Below are 16,048 nucleotides of genomic sequence, written 5' to 3'. Positions count from 1 at the left end.
TAGGCATTAATTCTTACAAAGTGGATAAAACAGCAACGCATACGTTCTTCCTGAAAGGGGAAGAAGTTTATAAGCTAGTACTTCCTGGTGTAGGACTTCATCAAGGCCTTTTATCGTAACTGAATAGCTTATTTCTTTGTTGGTTCCCCTATTGTGGATCAGATAACAGTTGTCTCTGGTGTAAAGTGGCATCAGTGTGCGTTATAGGATCTGAATGAAGGGGAAAATGTGAAACATGTTTTAGTTTTCTTTCTTTTCACAATTTGGGTGCTACTTTTATGTTGACCTGTAAAATAAAATCCTAAAAAGTTACATTAAAGTTTGTGGTTAAACAGAATCAAATGCCAAAGGTAATTAATAGATAGGATTTTTTTTTATTTTTTAGGAAAGGCAACACTTTTATTCTTTTAACACAACAGATTTGATCTTTGTTTGTGTTCAGATGTGTGACTTCATCAGTTTTTCCTTTTTTCAATGTTTCTTACTTATTTGGCTTGACAGGAACATCAAAGGTGTTTTTCTGACAAATAAAAAAAAAAGAACAACTAACAAATTGTGACTATTCAAAACAACACTCTATCAACTTTCAACTGCATTTTTTTATTTATTATTTTTTTAACTATGAATTAACATTCCCTGCACATGCTTTTGGGTTTTTGAAGCCTCAGCTGACGAGCTGTTTTTTTGGTTTGCTCTGTCTCTCCACACTCGATCAGTCCCCCTCGGCAGCTTCCTACACCTTGACCACCCCCGGCCTGCCCCCCGGATGGGAGGAGAGGAAGGACGCCAAGGGAAGAACTTATTACGTCAATCATAACAACCGCACCACTACTTGGACTAGGCCAATTGTGCAGGTACAGCGGGTCTGAGGGCTGGCTTTCGGGCCGGCCATATGCATGGGACTGGACCGACTCGGTTCCTGTTGTGGCGTTTGTCCCTTTGTCCTCCTCTGTTCTTCTCCTCTGTGCAGCCTTCAAACACAAGTCTCCTTTCCTGTCGTTCCTTCTGTCTGACTTCCTGCTTTGTTCCACTCTAATGTTTGTCTTCCTTCTCCTGTCCAGCATTTTGCTTGACTGCAGTGCATCTCTGTATTGGTCGGTCCCAGCATGGATGTGTAACTACCGCTCTTTCCTCTTTTTCACCACCTCTGCTCCGTTTTTCTGTCTGAACTCACAGTGAGACCAATACTGAGGGACTCGGTGTGCTTTTGCTGCTCATGTCTCTCCTTCTAATATCAACTTTTTCCAAAAAAAAAAATACAACAAAGAAAAAACAAAACAAAAAAAAGCGATCACCTGTCTCATACATGTTCATCACTGCATTGTCTCTTCCTTTTGTGAAACTCGTTTGTTTGCTGTTTTTACTCAGACAGAGAAGATGAAACATTTGCCTCCATTTTCTCATTGGAAACTCAGTTTTTGCTGTTTGTCTTTTTTTAGCAAGTCATAACTCATCCTTTCCTCTCGGGGCCCAAATGACTCTTGCTTTTTGAGATTTTCAGGAACTCATTTCCTGAGTGTAAAGTTGGCACCCCAGACTACCCCAGTGCAGACAGGCGTGTTTAACAAGATGCTCCATGATTCATTCTGTCAGGCAACATCTCTTCCTTGAAATCCCAACCCCACTTAACCTCAGAAGTGCTGTTTTCACCAACAGCTGACTGAAGACGGAGCCAGCACCTCAGCAGCAGCAGCAGCAGTAGCGTCAGGGTCTGCCTCAGCCCTGGTACCTGCTTCCACCCCTTCCTCCTCCTCTTCCAATGCTTCCAACCACCACCTCCATGAGCCCCAAATCCGACGACCTCGTAGCCTCAGCTCTCCCACTGTCACCCTTTCCACCCCTTTGGAGGTGAGAATTAGAAACCTCTACTAACTTTTATCCTCTTTGTTCTCCCTTATCCTCCATGTTTAAAAATTTCTCCACCACCCATGGAGTCACATTTGTCAAATTTTAGCACCCCTGCTGTTTGTAGTTTGTACTACATCTGTTGTCCGATTGGACAGGATGTAGTATTCTCCTGTAAGATTTCAACAGGTTGCGGCAGCCTTTTTGCTGTTTTGGTGTCATCTCTCTGAATCAAATCCTGACAATTGAGCTGACAATTGGTCTGTTCAATAGAAAATCTCAGCTAGTTATTACAATATGAGTAGGCCTGCCATAATGCATTTTGCTGGATGAAAAATTGTCCAGGAAATTATTGTGAAAAATGATAATGTTCTAAGTCCATTTTTAAGTGATATAATGATATTGGTATAATAATGCAACTTTGTCGTTTCAGAGTCATTTTGTAAAGAACAAAACAGTGGAACTGGAAGACATTTTAAAAATAATAAACAATAAAATAAAAATGCTAATAAAAACCACACACAACCAAATTCATAAATTAAATTGATTATGATGTTTCTTTAAGTACAATCGGCCTTTAAAAACATTTACAATCAGAATGGAAATGATCAAGCTCATTTTAATTTATCATGCTAGTAGTTGATTTGTTACTTATTGCAACAGGCATAAACATATTCTTGGTGCTACGAATTAATAAGTGAATTTATAAATGTAGAGATCAATTTGTGGAAATGTAACCTTGACATGTATTGCATATAAGACATCTAGATATACAACTTCTGACATAGCTGTAGTAAAATACCAAATGCATTCATTTCTCTGAATGGCTGTACTGAATCCCCTCAAGCCCCCTAAAAAAACATTGACTTTTCATTGGTTTTCACTGACATTATGCTGAAACATGAATTTACTTTGTGAGTTTTTAAACTTCTTTTCTTGAGGTGCTAATGAACATCTCAGGTCTTTCATGTCTACATGTTAAACTTATAAATTATGTCGCTGCTGATTCTTCACAAACTTAAGACAGGGATTATTGTTCATTGGGTTTTTTTTTGACATTTGAAATGGTTGATTGAGCTCTTAATGTTTTATATAGTAATAAAAACCCTGAATGTTTAAAGTAACTTTTTCCTGGTAACCATATAGTCACAACAACTTGCTCCAATGAATCCAGTTTTTTTTTAACCAGTTGAAGTTTGTTAATAATCAGTCGGCTCTGACGGTTAACGTGTGAAACACCTGATTCTTCAAGTTAACTATTTAAATTTCACCTTCGTATTTTGACCTTTTTTAAACCAAATTTGTCCAGATGACATTTTATTTTTAGATATACAGTTTCTTATTAGTGCAGCTGAAGGCAAGAAATGTTCCTGTGACGAAGTTACTTTAAATATTATAAACTCATTATGCTTTGAGGACCAGAAATGTCGAGGAAAACTGCATAGCTAATTAACATCAGCACACCTTTTTGCCCTCCACCACTGTTCACAGTTTCACTCATTGCTGAAAATCATCTGCTGCCAACCAGGGAGGAGACCTGGAAAAAGTTTAATTAAAGCGTGTGGCTAATAATAAACTAGAGGGAGTTAAAGGAAATAAAACGCATTCTCTGAGATTGGTGTAATTACAACTTAAAGTGAAGGTGATTTAATTAATTGAGCTTTTCTGTTCCTCTCCTGTTTAAAAAAAAGAGATGAGCGACACTGACTGGAGACACACAAGTAATTACTAATATTCAGGAACATGGATAGATACAATCTTAAGTGGTTTAAGGTGCAATATGTCATGTTTTTAATGTGTGTTCTCTGCTTTTTTAAAATTTATTTATTTTTTTTTTATTTTAAGTCCACTTCTCTGTATTTACTGTAGAAATGGGCTTTTCCTGGTCACCAGAAATAAATGGGGGGAGGAGAAAAATCACCTGTTTTCTTTAAGTTGCATTTTACTGGAAATTGATCAAAGTGGATTTACTGGACACGTTTTCTATCATTATTGACAAGTTTGTAGCATTGGTGACAACTTGGACTCCTTTATGTGAGATGGGACTGAAAAAAAAACATTCTGATATATTTATATGATGGGAAAAGTTCTCATTCACTTTTCACATTTCTGGGTGTAAATGTGGTATTTGAAAGTTTGTTTGCTTTTTAGCAGAAGATGAAGGCAGTCTCTGTACAGAATGTCCTGTTTGCTGCTATTAAACATTCCTGTTGTCGTGTGAAAGTGTTAGTCATCTAAATCCATTATCAGCTTTATGTCCTCCGTTTCTGCTTTTATCAGTTGAGTGACTGATTTACAAAACTTTTTTTTTCCCTTCTTTTTTTTTCTTCTTTTTTTTTCTTTTTTCCCCCCAGGGTGCCAACAACATCCAGGTGCGGAGAGCGGTGAAAGACACCCTCTCCAATCCGCAGTCTCCTCAGCTGTCTCCGTACAGCTCCCCAAAATCACAACACAAGACCCAGCAGAGCTTCTTGCCCCCGGGCTGGGAGATGAGGATAGCCCCTAATGGACGGCCTTTTTTCATCGACCACAACAGCAGAGCCACCACCTGGGTGAGCTAACACACTGCTGCTTTTGTATCTTCACATTTCTCTAACGTCTAAACGCACAACAACAAAGGTTAGCTTTGTTCACAGTGACATCTAGTGGTAGAAAAGGCAATATGACTGCTGCATGAGAATCAAGCTTTTCTGATTTATTTATTTATTTCTGATTTTAGGTGTTTTGAATGTCTAATATTTTATTGAAGAAATTGATAGTGAGATATTAGTTTTATAAAAAATTTTCTCTTCTCCTCAGGAGGATCCCAGGTTGAAATATCCCGTCCATATGAGGAATAAGAACTCAATGGAACCTGGTGAACTTGGTCCTCTTCCTGTAAGTCCTGCCACAGATTGATATGTTTTTGCTCTTTCTGAGTTACAGCATCCACTGCTTTTACTAGAACCCTGGTTAAGTTGTGTAAATTCTTGACTTACAGTCTGTTTCTTTAAGACGCATAATGCCAGACTGACCTTTTTTTGTGTGGATAGAACAATCCCAAACATTTACAGTTGTACAACTACCTTTAGTCACTCAGTTATTTCCTAAAAGATGAGGAAAGATTGAAAGAGGAGGTTCAAACTCTAAGTTGTCCAGGGTCTACTCTTATACACGCTTCTGTACAGCTTATGCACTACGTAGACAGATGTAGGTAAGAGATGTAGGTCTCTTTCTAGTAAGAAACCTTGTTGAGGTTTCTTATACCTCAACAAGGTTTCTAGTAAGAGAACGAGTCCCGCAGCATAACAGAACCTACACCTCTCTTGTACTGGGCGAATATTGGCTTTTCACATGTTCATCCTTTGTTTTATGCCAAAGCTCATTTTTAGTATCACCTGACTGAAGCATGTTTCCAGTGAAATTCCCAGTAGTCTTGCAAAAACCATGTTTCTGATTTTGATGGTTCTTCTGGCATTTCCTCTGAACAACTGCTTAGTTACGAAGGATAACTACTTCACTCAATCACAATGTGAGGTAAAGACTTTGAGTGGCCAATATTTCAATAAAATCGCTATCCTTATTTAGTTCACTTTTCATTTATTATGGAGACTTGGTGAAAGCTAATCTCTACTAAAAGCTGTGGAAAAGTTAATATGGGTCCTGGTTCTGCTTTGTCACAGTCCCAGTTGTTTTAAAGGTTTTGGTAATTGCACGGACTGTAGAGAACAGTAATAAAACATCTTTTCATTGGCTTTCTTAGAGGTGCCAGTTACTTTGAAAATGGTGATTTTTGTAATGATAATAATTTGGAGAAATTTGTTTCTCCAAATGTAAAACATTTAAATATATATATATATTTTTAAGTGATATGAACGTATCTTGAGTATAGCATCAGTACAAGATTTTATAAAGGGGGGCCAAAAACTATACAGGGTGTTTGTATAAAACTTTTGTTACACTACTTTTTTTTGGTCTAACCTAAAAGTTGATTGAAAATCAATAACTTGGAATCGATCATTTTTTAAAGACATTTTTACTGATTTTATTTAGCCCATTTCCATGGTCTAAGTTTGAATTTAAAATATGGATTGGATATGGTAGAACCCATTAACACAGATTTGTGTATGTACCCGGTCAGAAACTGTACAGCTGTGATCTGTCCAGGTTCTTTTGAGTATCCTGCCGTTTACGTATTGTATTGCTTTTTGTAAAACCTTAAATCCATCTCGTCATTTGGGTTGATGGGTAAAGATTACTTACGGATAATGATGTTAAGAAATGAAGAGTTCGTAAGTTTGTATATCTCACAGGCTTTTTACGGTGTGTGTGTGTGTGTGTGTGTGTGTGTGTTTTCTTTCTCTTCTTCCCTTATTCTCTTCTTTCCATTCTGATGGATCTAATGTTTCTTCTGCACCTGGCCATATGTGTTTGGCAGAACCTACCAGAGGAGGTTGGTTGATGCCTTCCTCCCCTCTGCCTGCCTGCCTTACCTGTCTGATCAATCGCCTGCAGACAGCCTTGCAGATTTTTCTTTGTTTTTCCCCTGGTTCTTTCTCTTCTTTTCTCTCTCATGACCGGCATGGATGAATTGTGCCTCTCCTATCCTGTCAGTATTTTAGTATTTTTACCCCCACTTTGTCTTTTTCTATCAGCGCCATCCCTGCACCACCACTACACTTTTTTTTAAAAAATTTTTTAAACAATAAGTTTAGAGCTCCAAAATTAATCATTATCCTGGGATTTGCTTCATGTTTGTGACGCTGTATTGGCATCCGAGGGACAAAGGCAAGATTCTTGAGCGAAAATGCAAACAGAGGAGTTGATTAAAGGAGGAAGGAAAGTGAAAAAAGGCAAGAACTTTTGAGAGCAGAAATAAAAATGTGTTGGAGAGGAAGGAACGGGCTAGTGTGCTGCATGTGTTGACAGCTTTTTGTTTGTTTGCCCCCCCGACTCATGTAGCAGCTTCATTATTAGGAAAAACAAAAAACATGCATCCCGTAGCAACACCCTGATCAACTCTGTTCCTTTCTCCTGTCATCACTTAAAAAATATACTACAACTGTTTGACTTCCTTATCGCTGGTTGTCTTACGAGCGTGTCCGGCCCGGGACTCCGTACACCGAGTGCTCACCGTGTCAGTGGTGGTTCGCTGGCTTGTACCAGTTTTGATGAGTTCAATTTATGTTGTGGTCAAACCCCTGCCCTGCCTTGCTGATGCGTCCGACTCAAATAGGGCAGGAAATCCTTTTATTTCTCTTGCTGTGTGTCTGATTGAGCTTGCCTCACCTGCAGTGCTGTGATCTCAGTGTTTTGACCTTTTTGACCGTCTGGCCAGCTCAATTCGAACAACAATCAAGAAGGAAAAATAAATGGATGAATTAAAATGACTATTTGAGCTTGTGCAAGGGTGTCGTCTAATAATCGCGTCGCTCATTTTCCGCCTCTCGTTTCTTTTTCCAGCCCGGATGGGAGGAAAGGATTCACACAGACGGACGCACTTTCTACATCGACCACAGTAAGATTATTATCACTATTTTATTTTCTCATTTTTTGTATTCTTTTCCAGAATTGCTTTGTCTATAGATCATCAAAAACACCCAAGGTACATTTTGAACAAAATCTGAAAAAATTGCATTTGTATTAAACCCCCTTTATTTAAATATCTAAAGAAACGACTATCTTCCACTTTTGCCTCTGCAGAAATAAAGTCCGTCTTTGTACAATCTCACCTTAAATGCATTTGTTCTCTGAAGGCCTCAGGTATTTGTTAGAGAACATTAGTGAGCAAACGGCATCACAAGAATCAAGGAGAAAGTTGATACAGAGATGAGGTAGAAACATCCATTGGCAGGAATCTGGTAAGAGTGGCAAGAAGAAATCAGTCGTTGACATGACAAACAACAAATATTTGAAATATGAGACCGAATTTGAGTCCCATTTCTAACTTCGCTCAGTGTTTCACTAACGGAATTGCCTCACCGTGATCATAGTTGGGTCATGCAGAGTCGATTCCCATAGCGAAACACCTCACTCTGCTATCAAAGGACCAGGGATTACGCTAAGTAACGCGACATTTTTCGGCCTATATGCTAAATACTATCTGAACACCTCTCTCTGAAAAAATACTCCTGCAGGACATGGAAAGGAAGTCATGTGGGTGTTTTATTTGCTCTGTCTTAAGTCTGAACCAATATTTCAAAAAATATTCCTGCCTATTTCACCCAGATACAAAGACCACTCAGTGGGAGGACCCCCGTTTACAGAGTCCGGCTATCACGGGACCCGTGAGTTACTTTGCGTCTTACAAATCTTCTTGCTCATAGATCACAGCAGCGTTCACTTACGATAGACTGCAGATTTATCTGACACACTATTTTCAGCCTTATCGGAGATGAATTGTTTTATCTATAAATCAGTTCTTAGACGTTTTTTTGTTTGTTTTCTTCGCAGGCTGTTCCCTACTCCAGAGAGTTCAAGCAGAAATATGACTACTTCAGGAAGAAATTAAAGAAACCGGTAATAAGCGAGTCCTACCCTTGTGTCGTTGGCATCTTGCAGAAGTTTAGTAGGATGGATCTAAATTTAGCCCAAACCCAATAAACTTCCATTTGCTTAGGAAGCTGCTTTTATAGGAATAGACTGGCTTCCATTGCCAAATTCCATTAGAAGTTATGGTTCCTAATGCCATATCCACACTATTATTTCAAAAAGCCTCCATTCTTTCTGTTGACAGCAGAGCCATTGGCTCTTTTGTGCTTTTCCAGGCAGATATCCCCAACCGCTTTGAGATGAAGCTACACAGGAACAACATCTTCGAGGAGTCCTACCGTCGAATCATGTCCCTGAAGAGGCCAGACGTTCTAAAAGCACGATTATGGATCGAGTTTGAATCGGAGAAAGGACTGGACTACGGCGGCGTGGCCAGGGAGTGGTTCTTCCTCCTGTCTAAGGAGATGTTCAACCCCTACTACGGCCTGTTCGAGTACTCTGCCACGTAAGCACTCTCCTTGTTTGTGTCAATCGGTTCTATTACGAAAAACCGTCAACTCCTAATGACAACGCGGCTCACAGGATGCAGTGTTGTGTAAAGCTGCAATAACGCCATAGTGGGATTAAAAATAACCTCCTTTGCTCGTGCGTTTGGGAGACGAGGTGTACCAATACTCCCTGCTGTTCTTTCTTTCCTCCCCATGAGACCTGTGAAAGCTTCCTTAGACTATGATTAACCTTTCCTCGTATTCAAAAAGCCATCCTGGAGCAAACGTTTCCCACAAACAAGATCATAAAAGTGCCATATGTTCTGTTCCTTTTCTTGGCACCATCATCACCTTGCAATGACGCAGCTCTGCCTCTTTTGTACGCAAGTGCTGTTGAATAACAAAGAGGCCGTAAAAACCAACTGTTCTTGGAAAACAAAAGTGTAATCAAACATTGAGGCTTTAAATTAAGTGTTTTAGTTGCTTATCATGTCTTCTTTCATGCCTGAGTTTTAATATGAGAGCAGAGAGCAAACAGAAATGAGTTTTTTTCCTGTGAGCAGTTGTTAGATAAACCCAACAGTTTGTCTCTTCTCCAACCAATGAGAAGTTAATATAAAATGTAGTGATGTCATTCTGTTTGTTTGATTGATGTCATTTTAAAAACTTGTAAAAACATGTTTTTTTTCCCCCCTCTTGTCTTTGTCCAGGGACAATTACACTCTCCAGATCAATCCTAACTCTGGCCTCTGCAATGAGGATCACCTTTCCTATTTCAAGTTCATCGGGCGTGTGGCGGGAATGGCTGTGTTTCATGGAAAACTCCTGGATGGTAGTGATTCTATAGCCTTTTTATGATCTAATTTCCTTTTGCAATTGTTTTTTTTTTTATCACTGACACAGAAGCAAGTTAAAATTAGGAAACGGCCTACACTAGATGCCAAATTGAAACCTTATTAAAATGGTCATATTCAACACAATAAAAATCGCTGAAACGTTCATAAGTTGCAGTAATTTAGTTCTCGCATTTTATGAAATGTATACAATCTGATGTCTTAAAGTCTTTTTTTCTGTTAATTAGAAGGACTTTCCACTTACAGCTAATGAAACGAGGCATTTAGGGTTAGAATATTACATCAAAACATTTTTAAAAATACATTTTTGAAAAAGCAACATGGGCTTATTCAAAAGTAGACCTTTTTGTATGCGCTGATTAATATACTTCTGGAAGAATGGTCAAAAATCCTTCCACAAAGAGTTTATGCTGCTGCTTTTGCTAAGGGGAGTGAGCCAGCATGATGTTGCACCCTTTAGATCAGTTTCGTGTTGCGGATGATTGATGGTTTTCTGTGTTTTAATGTGGATACAGAACATTATGCTGTGACAAACTTGTCTCTTAAATCTATAAAAAGGCTTACAAAACCCTAAAACCTTTGCTCTGAAAATCATAAACTTTAATGAGTAGGGTTTCAGCGACTTTCTGAAAAATAACGTGCATGATGACCTATGAGGAAAATTAAACATTTTCTTTTGTCCTTGCAGGTTTTTTCATACGTCCATTTTACAAGATGATGCTGGGGAAACAGATATCGCTTAAGGACATGGAGTCTGTGGTAAGACGTTTTTTCCTTTTTTTTTTTTTTCTAAAATCTGGGCAATTAAGCAACTCTCCAATTTTGAGTAAAACTACTTAATTAAGACACTGTAATTAAGTACAGAAATTAGGTGCTAAAGAAAAAGTTTTACGCGGTAAAACCCAGATGGTCAGTATGTTTAATTTCAGAACTGACAGGGGTTGTACTTTGTTCTTATCATTACTATAAATACGACACAAATGATTTATTGCATTAAAAAATTATTTATTATTATTTGATATTTGACCTAATAAATGAAATTGAGTTAAAAGCCCGACACGTATGCCGGTTTCCCCACAGGACAGTGAATATTATAACTCCCTAAAGTGGATTCTGGAAAATGATCCCACAGAACTGGACCTGAGGTTTTGTATTGACGAGGACAACTTTGGACAGGTGAGCTGATACCTGACACCATTTTTATGCATTATTGTTCTGAATACCATTCTTGTCGATACACAATCAGGGTTGTTTTAGCTTTCATCTGGTTTTTGTGTTGTTCCTCAGACATATCAGGTTGACCTGAAGCCCAGCGGTTCAGACATGGTGGTCACCAATGAGAACAAGAAAGAATACATTGAGTGAGTTCTTCTTCTTGTTTTCTTTCAAGATGAGCGTTTAAAGTTAGTATCTCCATTGTTTCTTTTTTTTTTTTTTCATTTTCTAACACATTTTAATTATTTTCCATCTGTTAGCTTGGTCATCCAGTGGAGGTTTGTGAACCGGGTCCAGAAGCAGATGAATGCCTTCCTGGAGGTATTTTTGTGTAGTGATTATAAAGTTCCACGAGGGGGCAGCGTAGCTTTTTTTTATTTTTATTTTTTTTGTGTAGGACGTGGATATAAACCGCATTACTCATTTTGATCTGATTTTGTTACCTTTTTAAAATATTAGTTTTGGTTTGATTCTCTTGTTGTAACTGATTTTGTTTAATTTTCAGGGATTCACTGAGCTCATTCCAATAGATTTGATCAAGATCTTTGATGAAAATGAACTTGAGGTATGGACATCTTAAAAATTAACATTTGTGTTTTTTACTTTGTTTTATTTTATGATAGAGCAACACCCTGGTCATTATCAGAAAGCTTTAGATACAGTGCTTTCCTGCCTTTACGCCACTTTTCTCCCTCCCTCTCTGTTCCTGTGAAGCTGCTCATGTGCGGCTTGGGCGACGTCGACGTTAACGACTGGAGACAACACACAGTTTACAAGAACGGCTACTGTCCCAACCATCCGGTGATCCAGTGGTTCTGGAAGGTTTGTTAGACTCCCACAGGTGGACAGAACGTCACATGCTAAGATCAAACAAACAAAAAAATTCAATAAAGAAATAGTTACTCACTTGAAAAAATTTTGATCTAATAATTTTATTTGAAATACTACATTTATTGAAAGATACCAGAACACAAAGATAAACAGATACTTGATGGAAAAAATTTTTTTTGTCAGTTCAGAATACCAAATCTGTAGATTCTGACTAGATATAACTGAACTACATTTTTATTTGAATATATTTGGATGTGGTTAGGTTATATTTAGTATGCTTTGATTAGATTTTTAGCGTTGTACTCTGAGATGAGTGAGTTATACGCTTCCAGAATGCAACTGACCCAACAGCTGTATTGAAAGCAGAAAAGAGTTTTAATATATCTTGCTAACATAACCAATAGTTGCTGTGGAATATATATTTTCTTCAAATTGTGCTCTTTCTTTACATTTTTAATCATGTTGAAATAGGTCCTCTGAGGTTTTATTTTATTTTCCTTTAGGTGGCTTGGAAAAAAAAAAGATTTTGTGTTTGGGAGTATCGTCATTGTTTTCTTACCTAATTCTGACCTATGACTCTTTTAGTCATAAAAAGCTAAAAAAAGTCCCTGTTTTGCCAATAGGATACAGAGTTATGGTCACTTAGACCAACAGACAAGAAAACTGAGATGATGCTCGCTAGTTTTTTCTGATCCCACAGTGAATTGACTCTATTCTGCCTTAAGATGCCATTTTACTTTATTTTACTTTTCATATAAACATTTATCTGGTTTCCCTTGAATACTCTTCCATGCAGCCTCGTAATGTTTTTTTTTTTTTTTTTTTGCAAAAAGGTTAGTACTGAGGATGAGTATGAAAACGAAGTTGGTTCCAGTCGTGTTCCTGTGTGTTCGACCTGCCAGATCAAAGTCTGTTTGGAAGAGCGGGCTTGTTTGCTCTGATGAAACACCCTGAAAGTATTACATGCCCCAGATATTATCTTAACATACTCGCACACATCAAACACTCTCCTGTTTGAATTTGCTTTGTTGCTTTTTGGTTTTTGTAAGGACACTTTGACATCATTTAATATCCCAGGCCTTGGGCATCAAAACACTCCCCAAGTCTGACTTGGACTTCTATCTTTCACACACAAATAACAATTCTGAACCTTAAAATGGGTGAATTTACGTACATCACTAATAAATACTCGGTTAACAAAAAAAATTAAAATATCTGTAACATGTTTGTCACTGAGAGAGTTTTTGTGTCCTCTGTCTCGTTAGGTTGTCCTGTTGATGGACGCTGAGAAGAGAATCCGACTCCTCCAGTTTGTTACGGGAACGTCGCGAGTGCCGATGAACGGCTTCGCTGAACTTTATGGTAATGTGTTCTTCTAAGATTAGTTTTTTTTTGTTTGTTTGTTTCATTCAAAGGTTGTTTTGAAACTCTAGTAGCCATTTTGGATGTCTGAAATGACTGTCAGACATTCCATTTATAGCCTAACAATCCAACTTCTGTCACAACAAAAAATACATGCCATTTACTTACTAGCGCAAAATTTTGCGAAGAAATTTTAGAAAAAATTTACAGTTTTATAATGATAAACTTTTGCCTAAAACTTTGTGGTAGAAAACACTTTAATGTCTGGTTTATTCATTTTAATATAATAAATACAAGTTACTGTGTCTATTTCAATATATTTATAAAACAAATGCAGATACTTTGTCAACATGTTTGCTTTTTTATGGATATTCATCTTCTTTCGCTTTAGGTTCTAATGGCCCTCAGCTCTTTACAATTGAGCAGTGGGGAACACCAGATAAGCTACCGAGAGCTCATACTTGGTACGCCACGTCCGCACATAACGAGTTGAAGAATTTTATTTTATTTATTTCTATCTTTTACCGTAAATCTATCTTCCCCCACCCCCCTTTCTTCTTCTCAGTTTTAACCGCTTGGATCTGCCCAGCTACGAATCCTTCGAGGACCTGAGAGAGAAGCTCCTCATGGCGGTGGAGAACGCTCAAGGCTTCGAGGGAGTCGACTAAAGCGCCCCGCCCTTCCGACTCCATCCAGCAACAACCAATAGCAAAGAAACAAAAGCGAATCCCCAGGGACGTGAAGCCAGCTGCTTGTAGCAGTTTTTGTGCGAGCATGTTGTACTGTTAATGCCTGACCGTGAGCCGTCTCCACTGCATGGTGGTTTAACGACTACAGCAACTTTGTCGAGCCAATATGCCTACGTGTTTCTATCTTTACAGTGCGGGATGGGTCACTCCTTTTTCTTTTTTTTTTTTTAAGATGCTGGGAAGAGAAAAGGGAGCATTGCACTGCCTCAGTTCTGAGATGTCTTATCTGCGGGCTTGATCGACAGGAAAAAAAAAAAAAAACACACAACAGGATTCCCTGAGTCCAGCATTTCTTCCCACTTTGCCCCCATCCTGTGAATATCTACAGTGCTGGAAAATACAGATGCATTTCAGTAGCTCTACTATAGCACAGTGTTTGATCCCCTTTCAGTGGAGAGCTCTTAGCATGGCCTTAATCTGGCTCCCACATGCACTACTTCTCCTAAGAAGCTGCAAAGGCACTACGATCTTAGATCTTATTCAAATATTTAACCCAACACCAGGTTACCTTAGGAATGCTAGCCAATCACATTTCAGGAAATCAGACACACCCCTCCGTAGAGCCCTGTCTGGGTTGTGATCAGATAGCGCTGCTGCAGCCTTTATAAAATAAACTTTTTTTTTTTTTTTTTTTAAAGTCATTAATGAAGATTTGAATAAGAGTCCATGACATAAGCCCCAGTATGATTTCCCTTGTTTTTTTTTGTTTTTGTTTTTTTATATATATATATATATATACATAATTTTGTGGCCACGCAACAGAATTTCTTTTACTAATCGTTTGTAACTGACAGAAAAATATGTTATGTATTTGTACTGATGAACAATGTTCTTTGCTATTTCAAAAACCACATATGACATGACGCTTGAAGTTCAGTTTCTGGTTCGTTCCGGGGGCGAGAGAAGAGTCCATATCTTTTGTTATGGTGATAGCAAATGTGTTTGAAAAAAAAAACAAAAACAAAAAAAAAAACAGCGTTTTTACTGTAGTGCTTTAAAAGCAGCATGAAACTGTGCGTTGTGTTTGCTTTTGACTACGTACTAACTTTGGAAATGTAACCGCTCTCGAGGTCATGAAGGGAAATGTCAAATTGTGGCAAGTTTCTGTGATTAACTTAATGCTTCTCATGTCTGTTGCTGTTCATAATGCTGTAAAATTGTTCTTTTTTTTTTTTTTGTTTAGTCTTCTTTTTTTGTCCAGGGGGAGGAGTGCATTTTAAGTTCTTCATGAGATATACATATGTATGTATTACATTTAACAGAAGTATTACTGATCAACACTAAAATGAAGCGGCGTGTGAGTGAATGTTGGAGTGAAAAGCTGTGATTACCGCTGAATATAAAGCAGCACGTTTCTTACAAAGACAAATGTTTCTCTTTTTTCTTTTTTTTTTTTTTTTTTTTTTATATTTTCTTCCTTGTCTCTGTTTTTTCTAACACAACTAAAGGGCACTTTATAGATCACTCTGAGGTCATGTCGCCTGATTTATGTCTTTTTTTTTTCATTTACTTGAATGTGGTTCTTTCCTTTCTGAGCACTTAGTGGTGCAATATAAATACTCTAAATCTGGGCTGCTGCTACGGTAGAAACGGAAGTGAACAAGACACTTCATTTTCTTAAGTTCATATCCTGTTTTGAGCTGTTTCTTGATATTTCCTCTTGTACGTTTCTTACCCCAGTGATCTCAATTCTGACTGACTCGTTTTTGTTTTTTTAATCAGGTTTTCTTTTTTTTTTTTTTTTAAATGGATGCTGAGAAATATAATTTTTGTTGATGATTCCACTACTTTCTGCAACTCTGTGGTTCATTTACCTTTAAATAAAGATGACACTTCTTTATACTGTCTCGTTTAATTAACTTCAGTATCCTCTTTCTTGGACAATAACTTTTAATTCTTTCTTGATTTTTAATCACTCTTCATGTTTGCCTGCTTTATCTACTTCCAAACCAGGTTTTATGTGTTTGGGATCATTGTTCTGGTGCTGACCACTGAAAATTGGAGAGTTTTACTTGAATACTTATGAAGTTTCTTCACTCTTCAGTACAATTTTTGGATACTTTATTAGCCTCTGCTCAGAGGCAATAAGAATGTTTAAAGGAGTTAAGTGAGGCTTTCAAACCAAAGAACACTGAAGCATGGTGGTGGCAGCATCATGCTCTTTAGACTATTTTGCTGCCAATGGTACTGAAGCATTTCACACTCTAGATGTTTTTTTGTTTTTTTTACTTAA

At 37.8% G+C, this 16,048-nt stretch overlaps 1 protein-coding gene across 11 annotated transcripts in view; it reads left to right on the top strand.

The window, feature by feature from the left end:
• Window positions 1-15,655, top strand: part of nedd4l (NEDD4 like E3 ubiquitin protein ligase) — a 45,757-nt gene extending 30,102 nt beyond the window's left edge. For 6 of the 11 annotated variants that reach the window (XM_081613666.1, XM_008424506.2, XM_008424508.2 and 3 more), the window contains 18 exons: window positions 717-854; window positions 1,657-1,848; window positions 4,200-4,397; window positions 4,645-4,722; window positions 7,288-7,342; window positions 8,053-8,111; window positions 8,278-8,343; window positions 8,592-8,821; window positions 9,515-9,636; window positions 10,347-10,417; window positions 10,739-10,834; window positions 10,946-11,019; window positions 11,134-11,194; window positions 11,379-11,438; window positions 11,588-11,695; window positions 12,970-13,066; window positions 13,458-13,530; window positions 13,632-15,655. In XM_081613666.1, the coding sequence (XP_081469792.1) occupies window positions 717-854; window positions 1,657-1,848; window positions 4,200-4,397; window positions 4,645-4,722; window positions 7,288-7,342; window positions 8,053-8,111; window positions 8,278-8,343; window positions 8,592-8,821; window positions 9,515-9,636; window positions 10,347-10,417; window positions 10,739-10,834; window positions 10,946-11,019; window positions 11,134-11,194; window positions 11,379-11,438; window positions 11,588-11,695; window positions 12,970-13,066; window positions 13,458-13,530; window positions 13,632-13,734 (1,881 nt within the window). In that variant the 3' untranslated portion in view covers window positions 13,735-15,655. Of the gene's footprint in view, window positions 1-716; window positions 855-1,656; window positions 1,849-4,199; window positions 4,398-4,644; window positions 4,723-6,262; window positions 6,278-7,287; window positions 7,343-8,052; window positions 8,112-8,277; window positions 8,344-8,591; window positions 8,822-9,514; window positions 9,637-10,346; window positions 10,418-10,738; window positions 10,835-10,945; window positions 11,020-11,133; window positions 11,195-11,378; window positions 11,439-11,587; window positions 11,696-12,969; window positions 13,067-13,457; window positions 13,531-13,631 lie in introns of all 11 variants that reach the window. The other 5 variants (XM_008424505.2, XM_008424503.2, XM_017307955.2 and 2 more) reach the window with 1 other exon arrangement.
• The last annotated feature ends 393 nt before the right edge of the window (window positions 15,656-16,048 follow it).

This window comes from Poecilia reticulata, chromosome 12, assembly GCF_904066995.2.
Source record: "Poecilia reticulata chromosome 12, P_reticulata-male-v2, whole genome shotgun sequence".
Lineage (NCBI taxonomy): Eukaryota > Metazoa > Chordata > Actinopteri > Cyprinodontiformes > Poeciliidae > Poecilia > Poecilia reticulata.
Note: the sequence above shows the minus strand (reverse complement) of the source record. Positions and strands in the feature narration are given on the sequence as shown.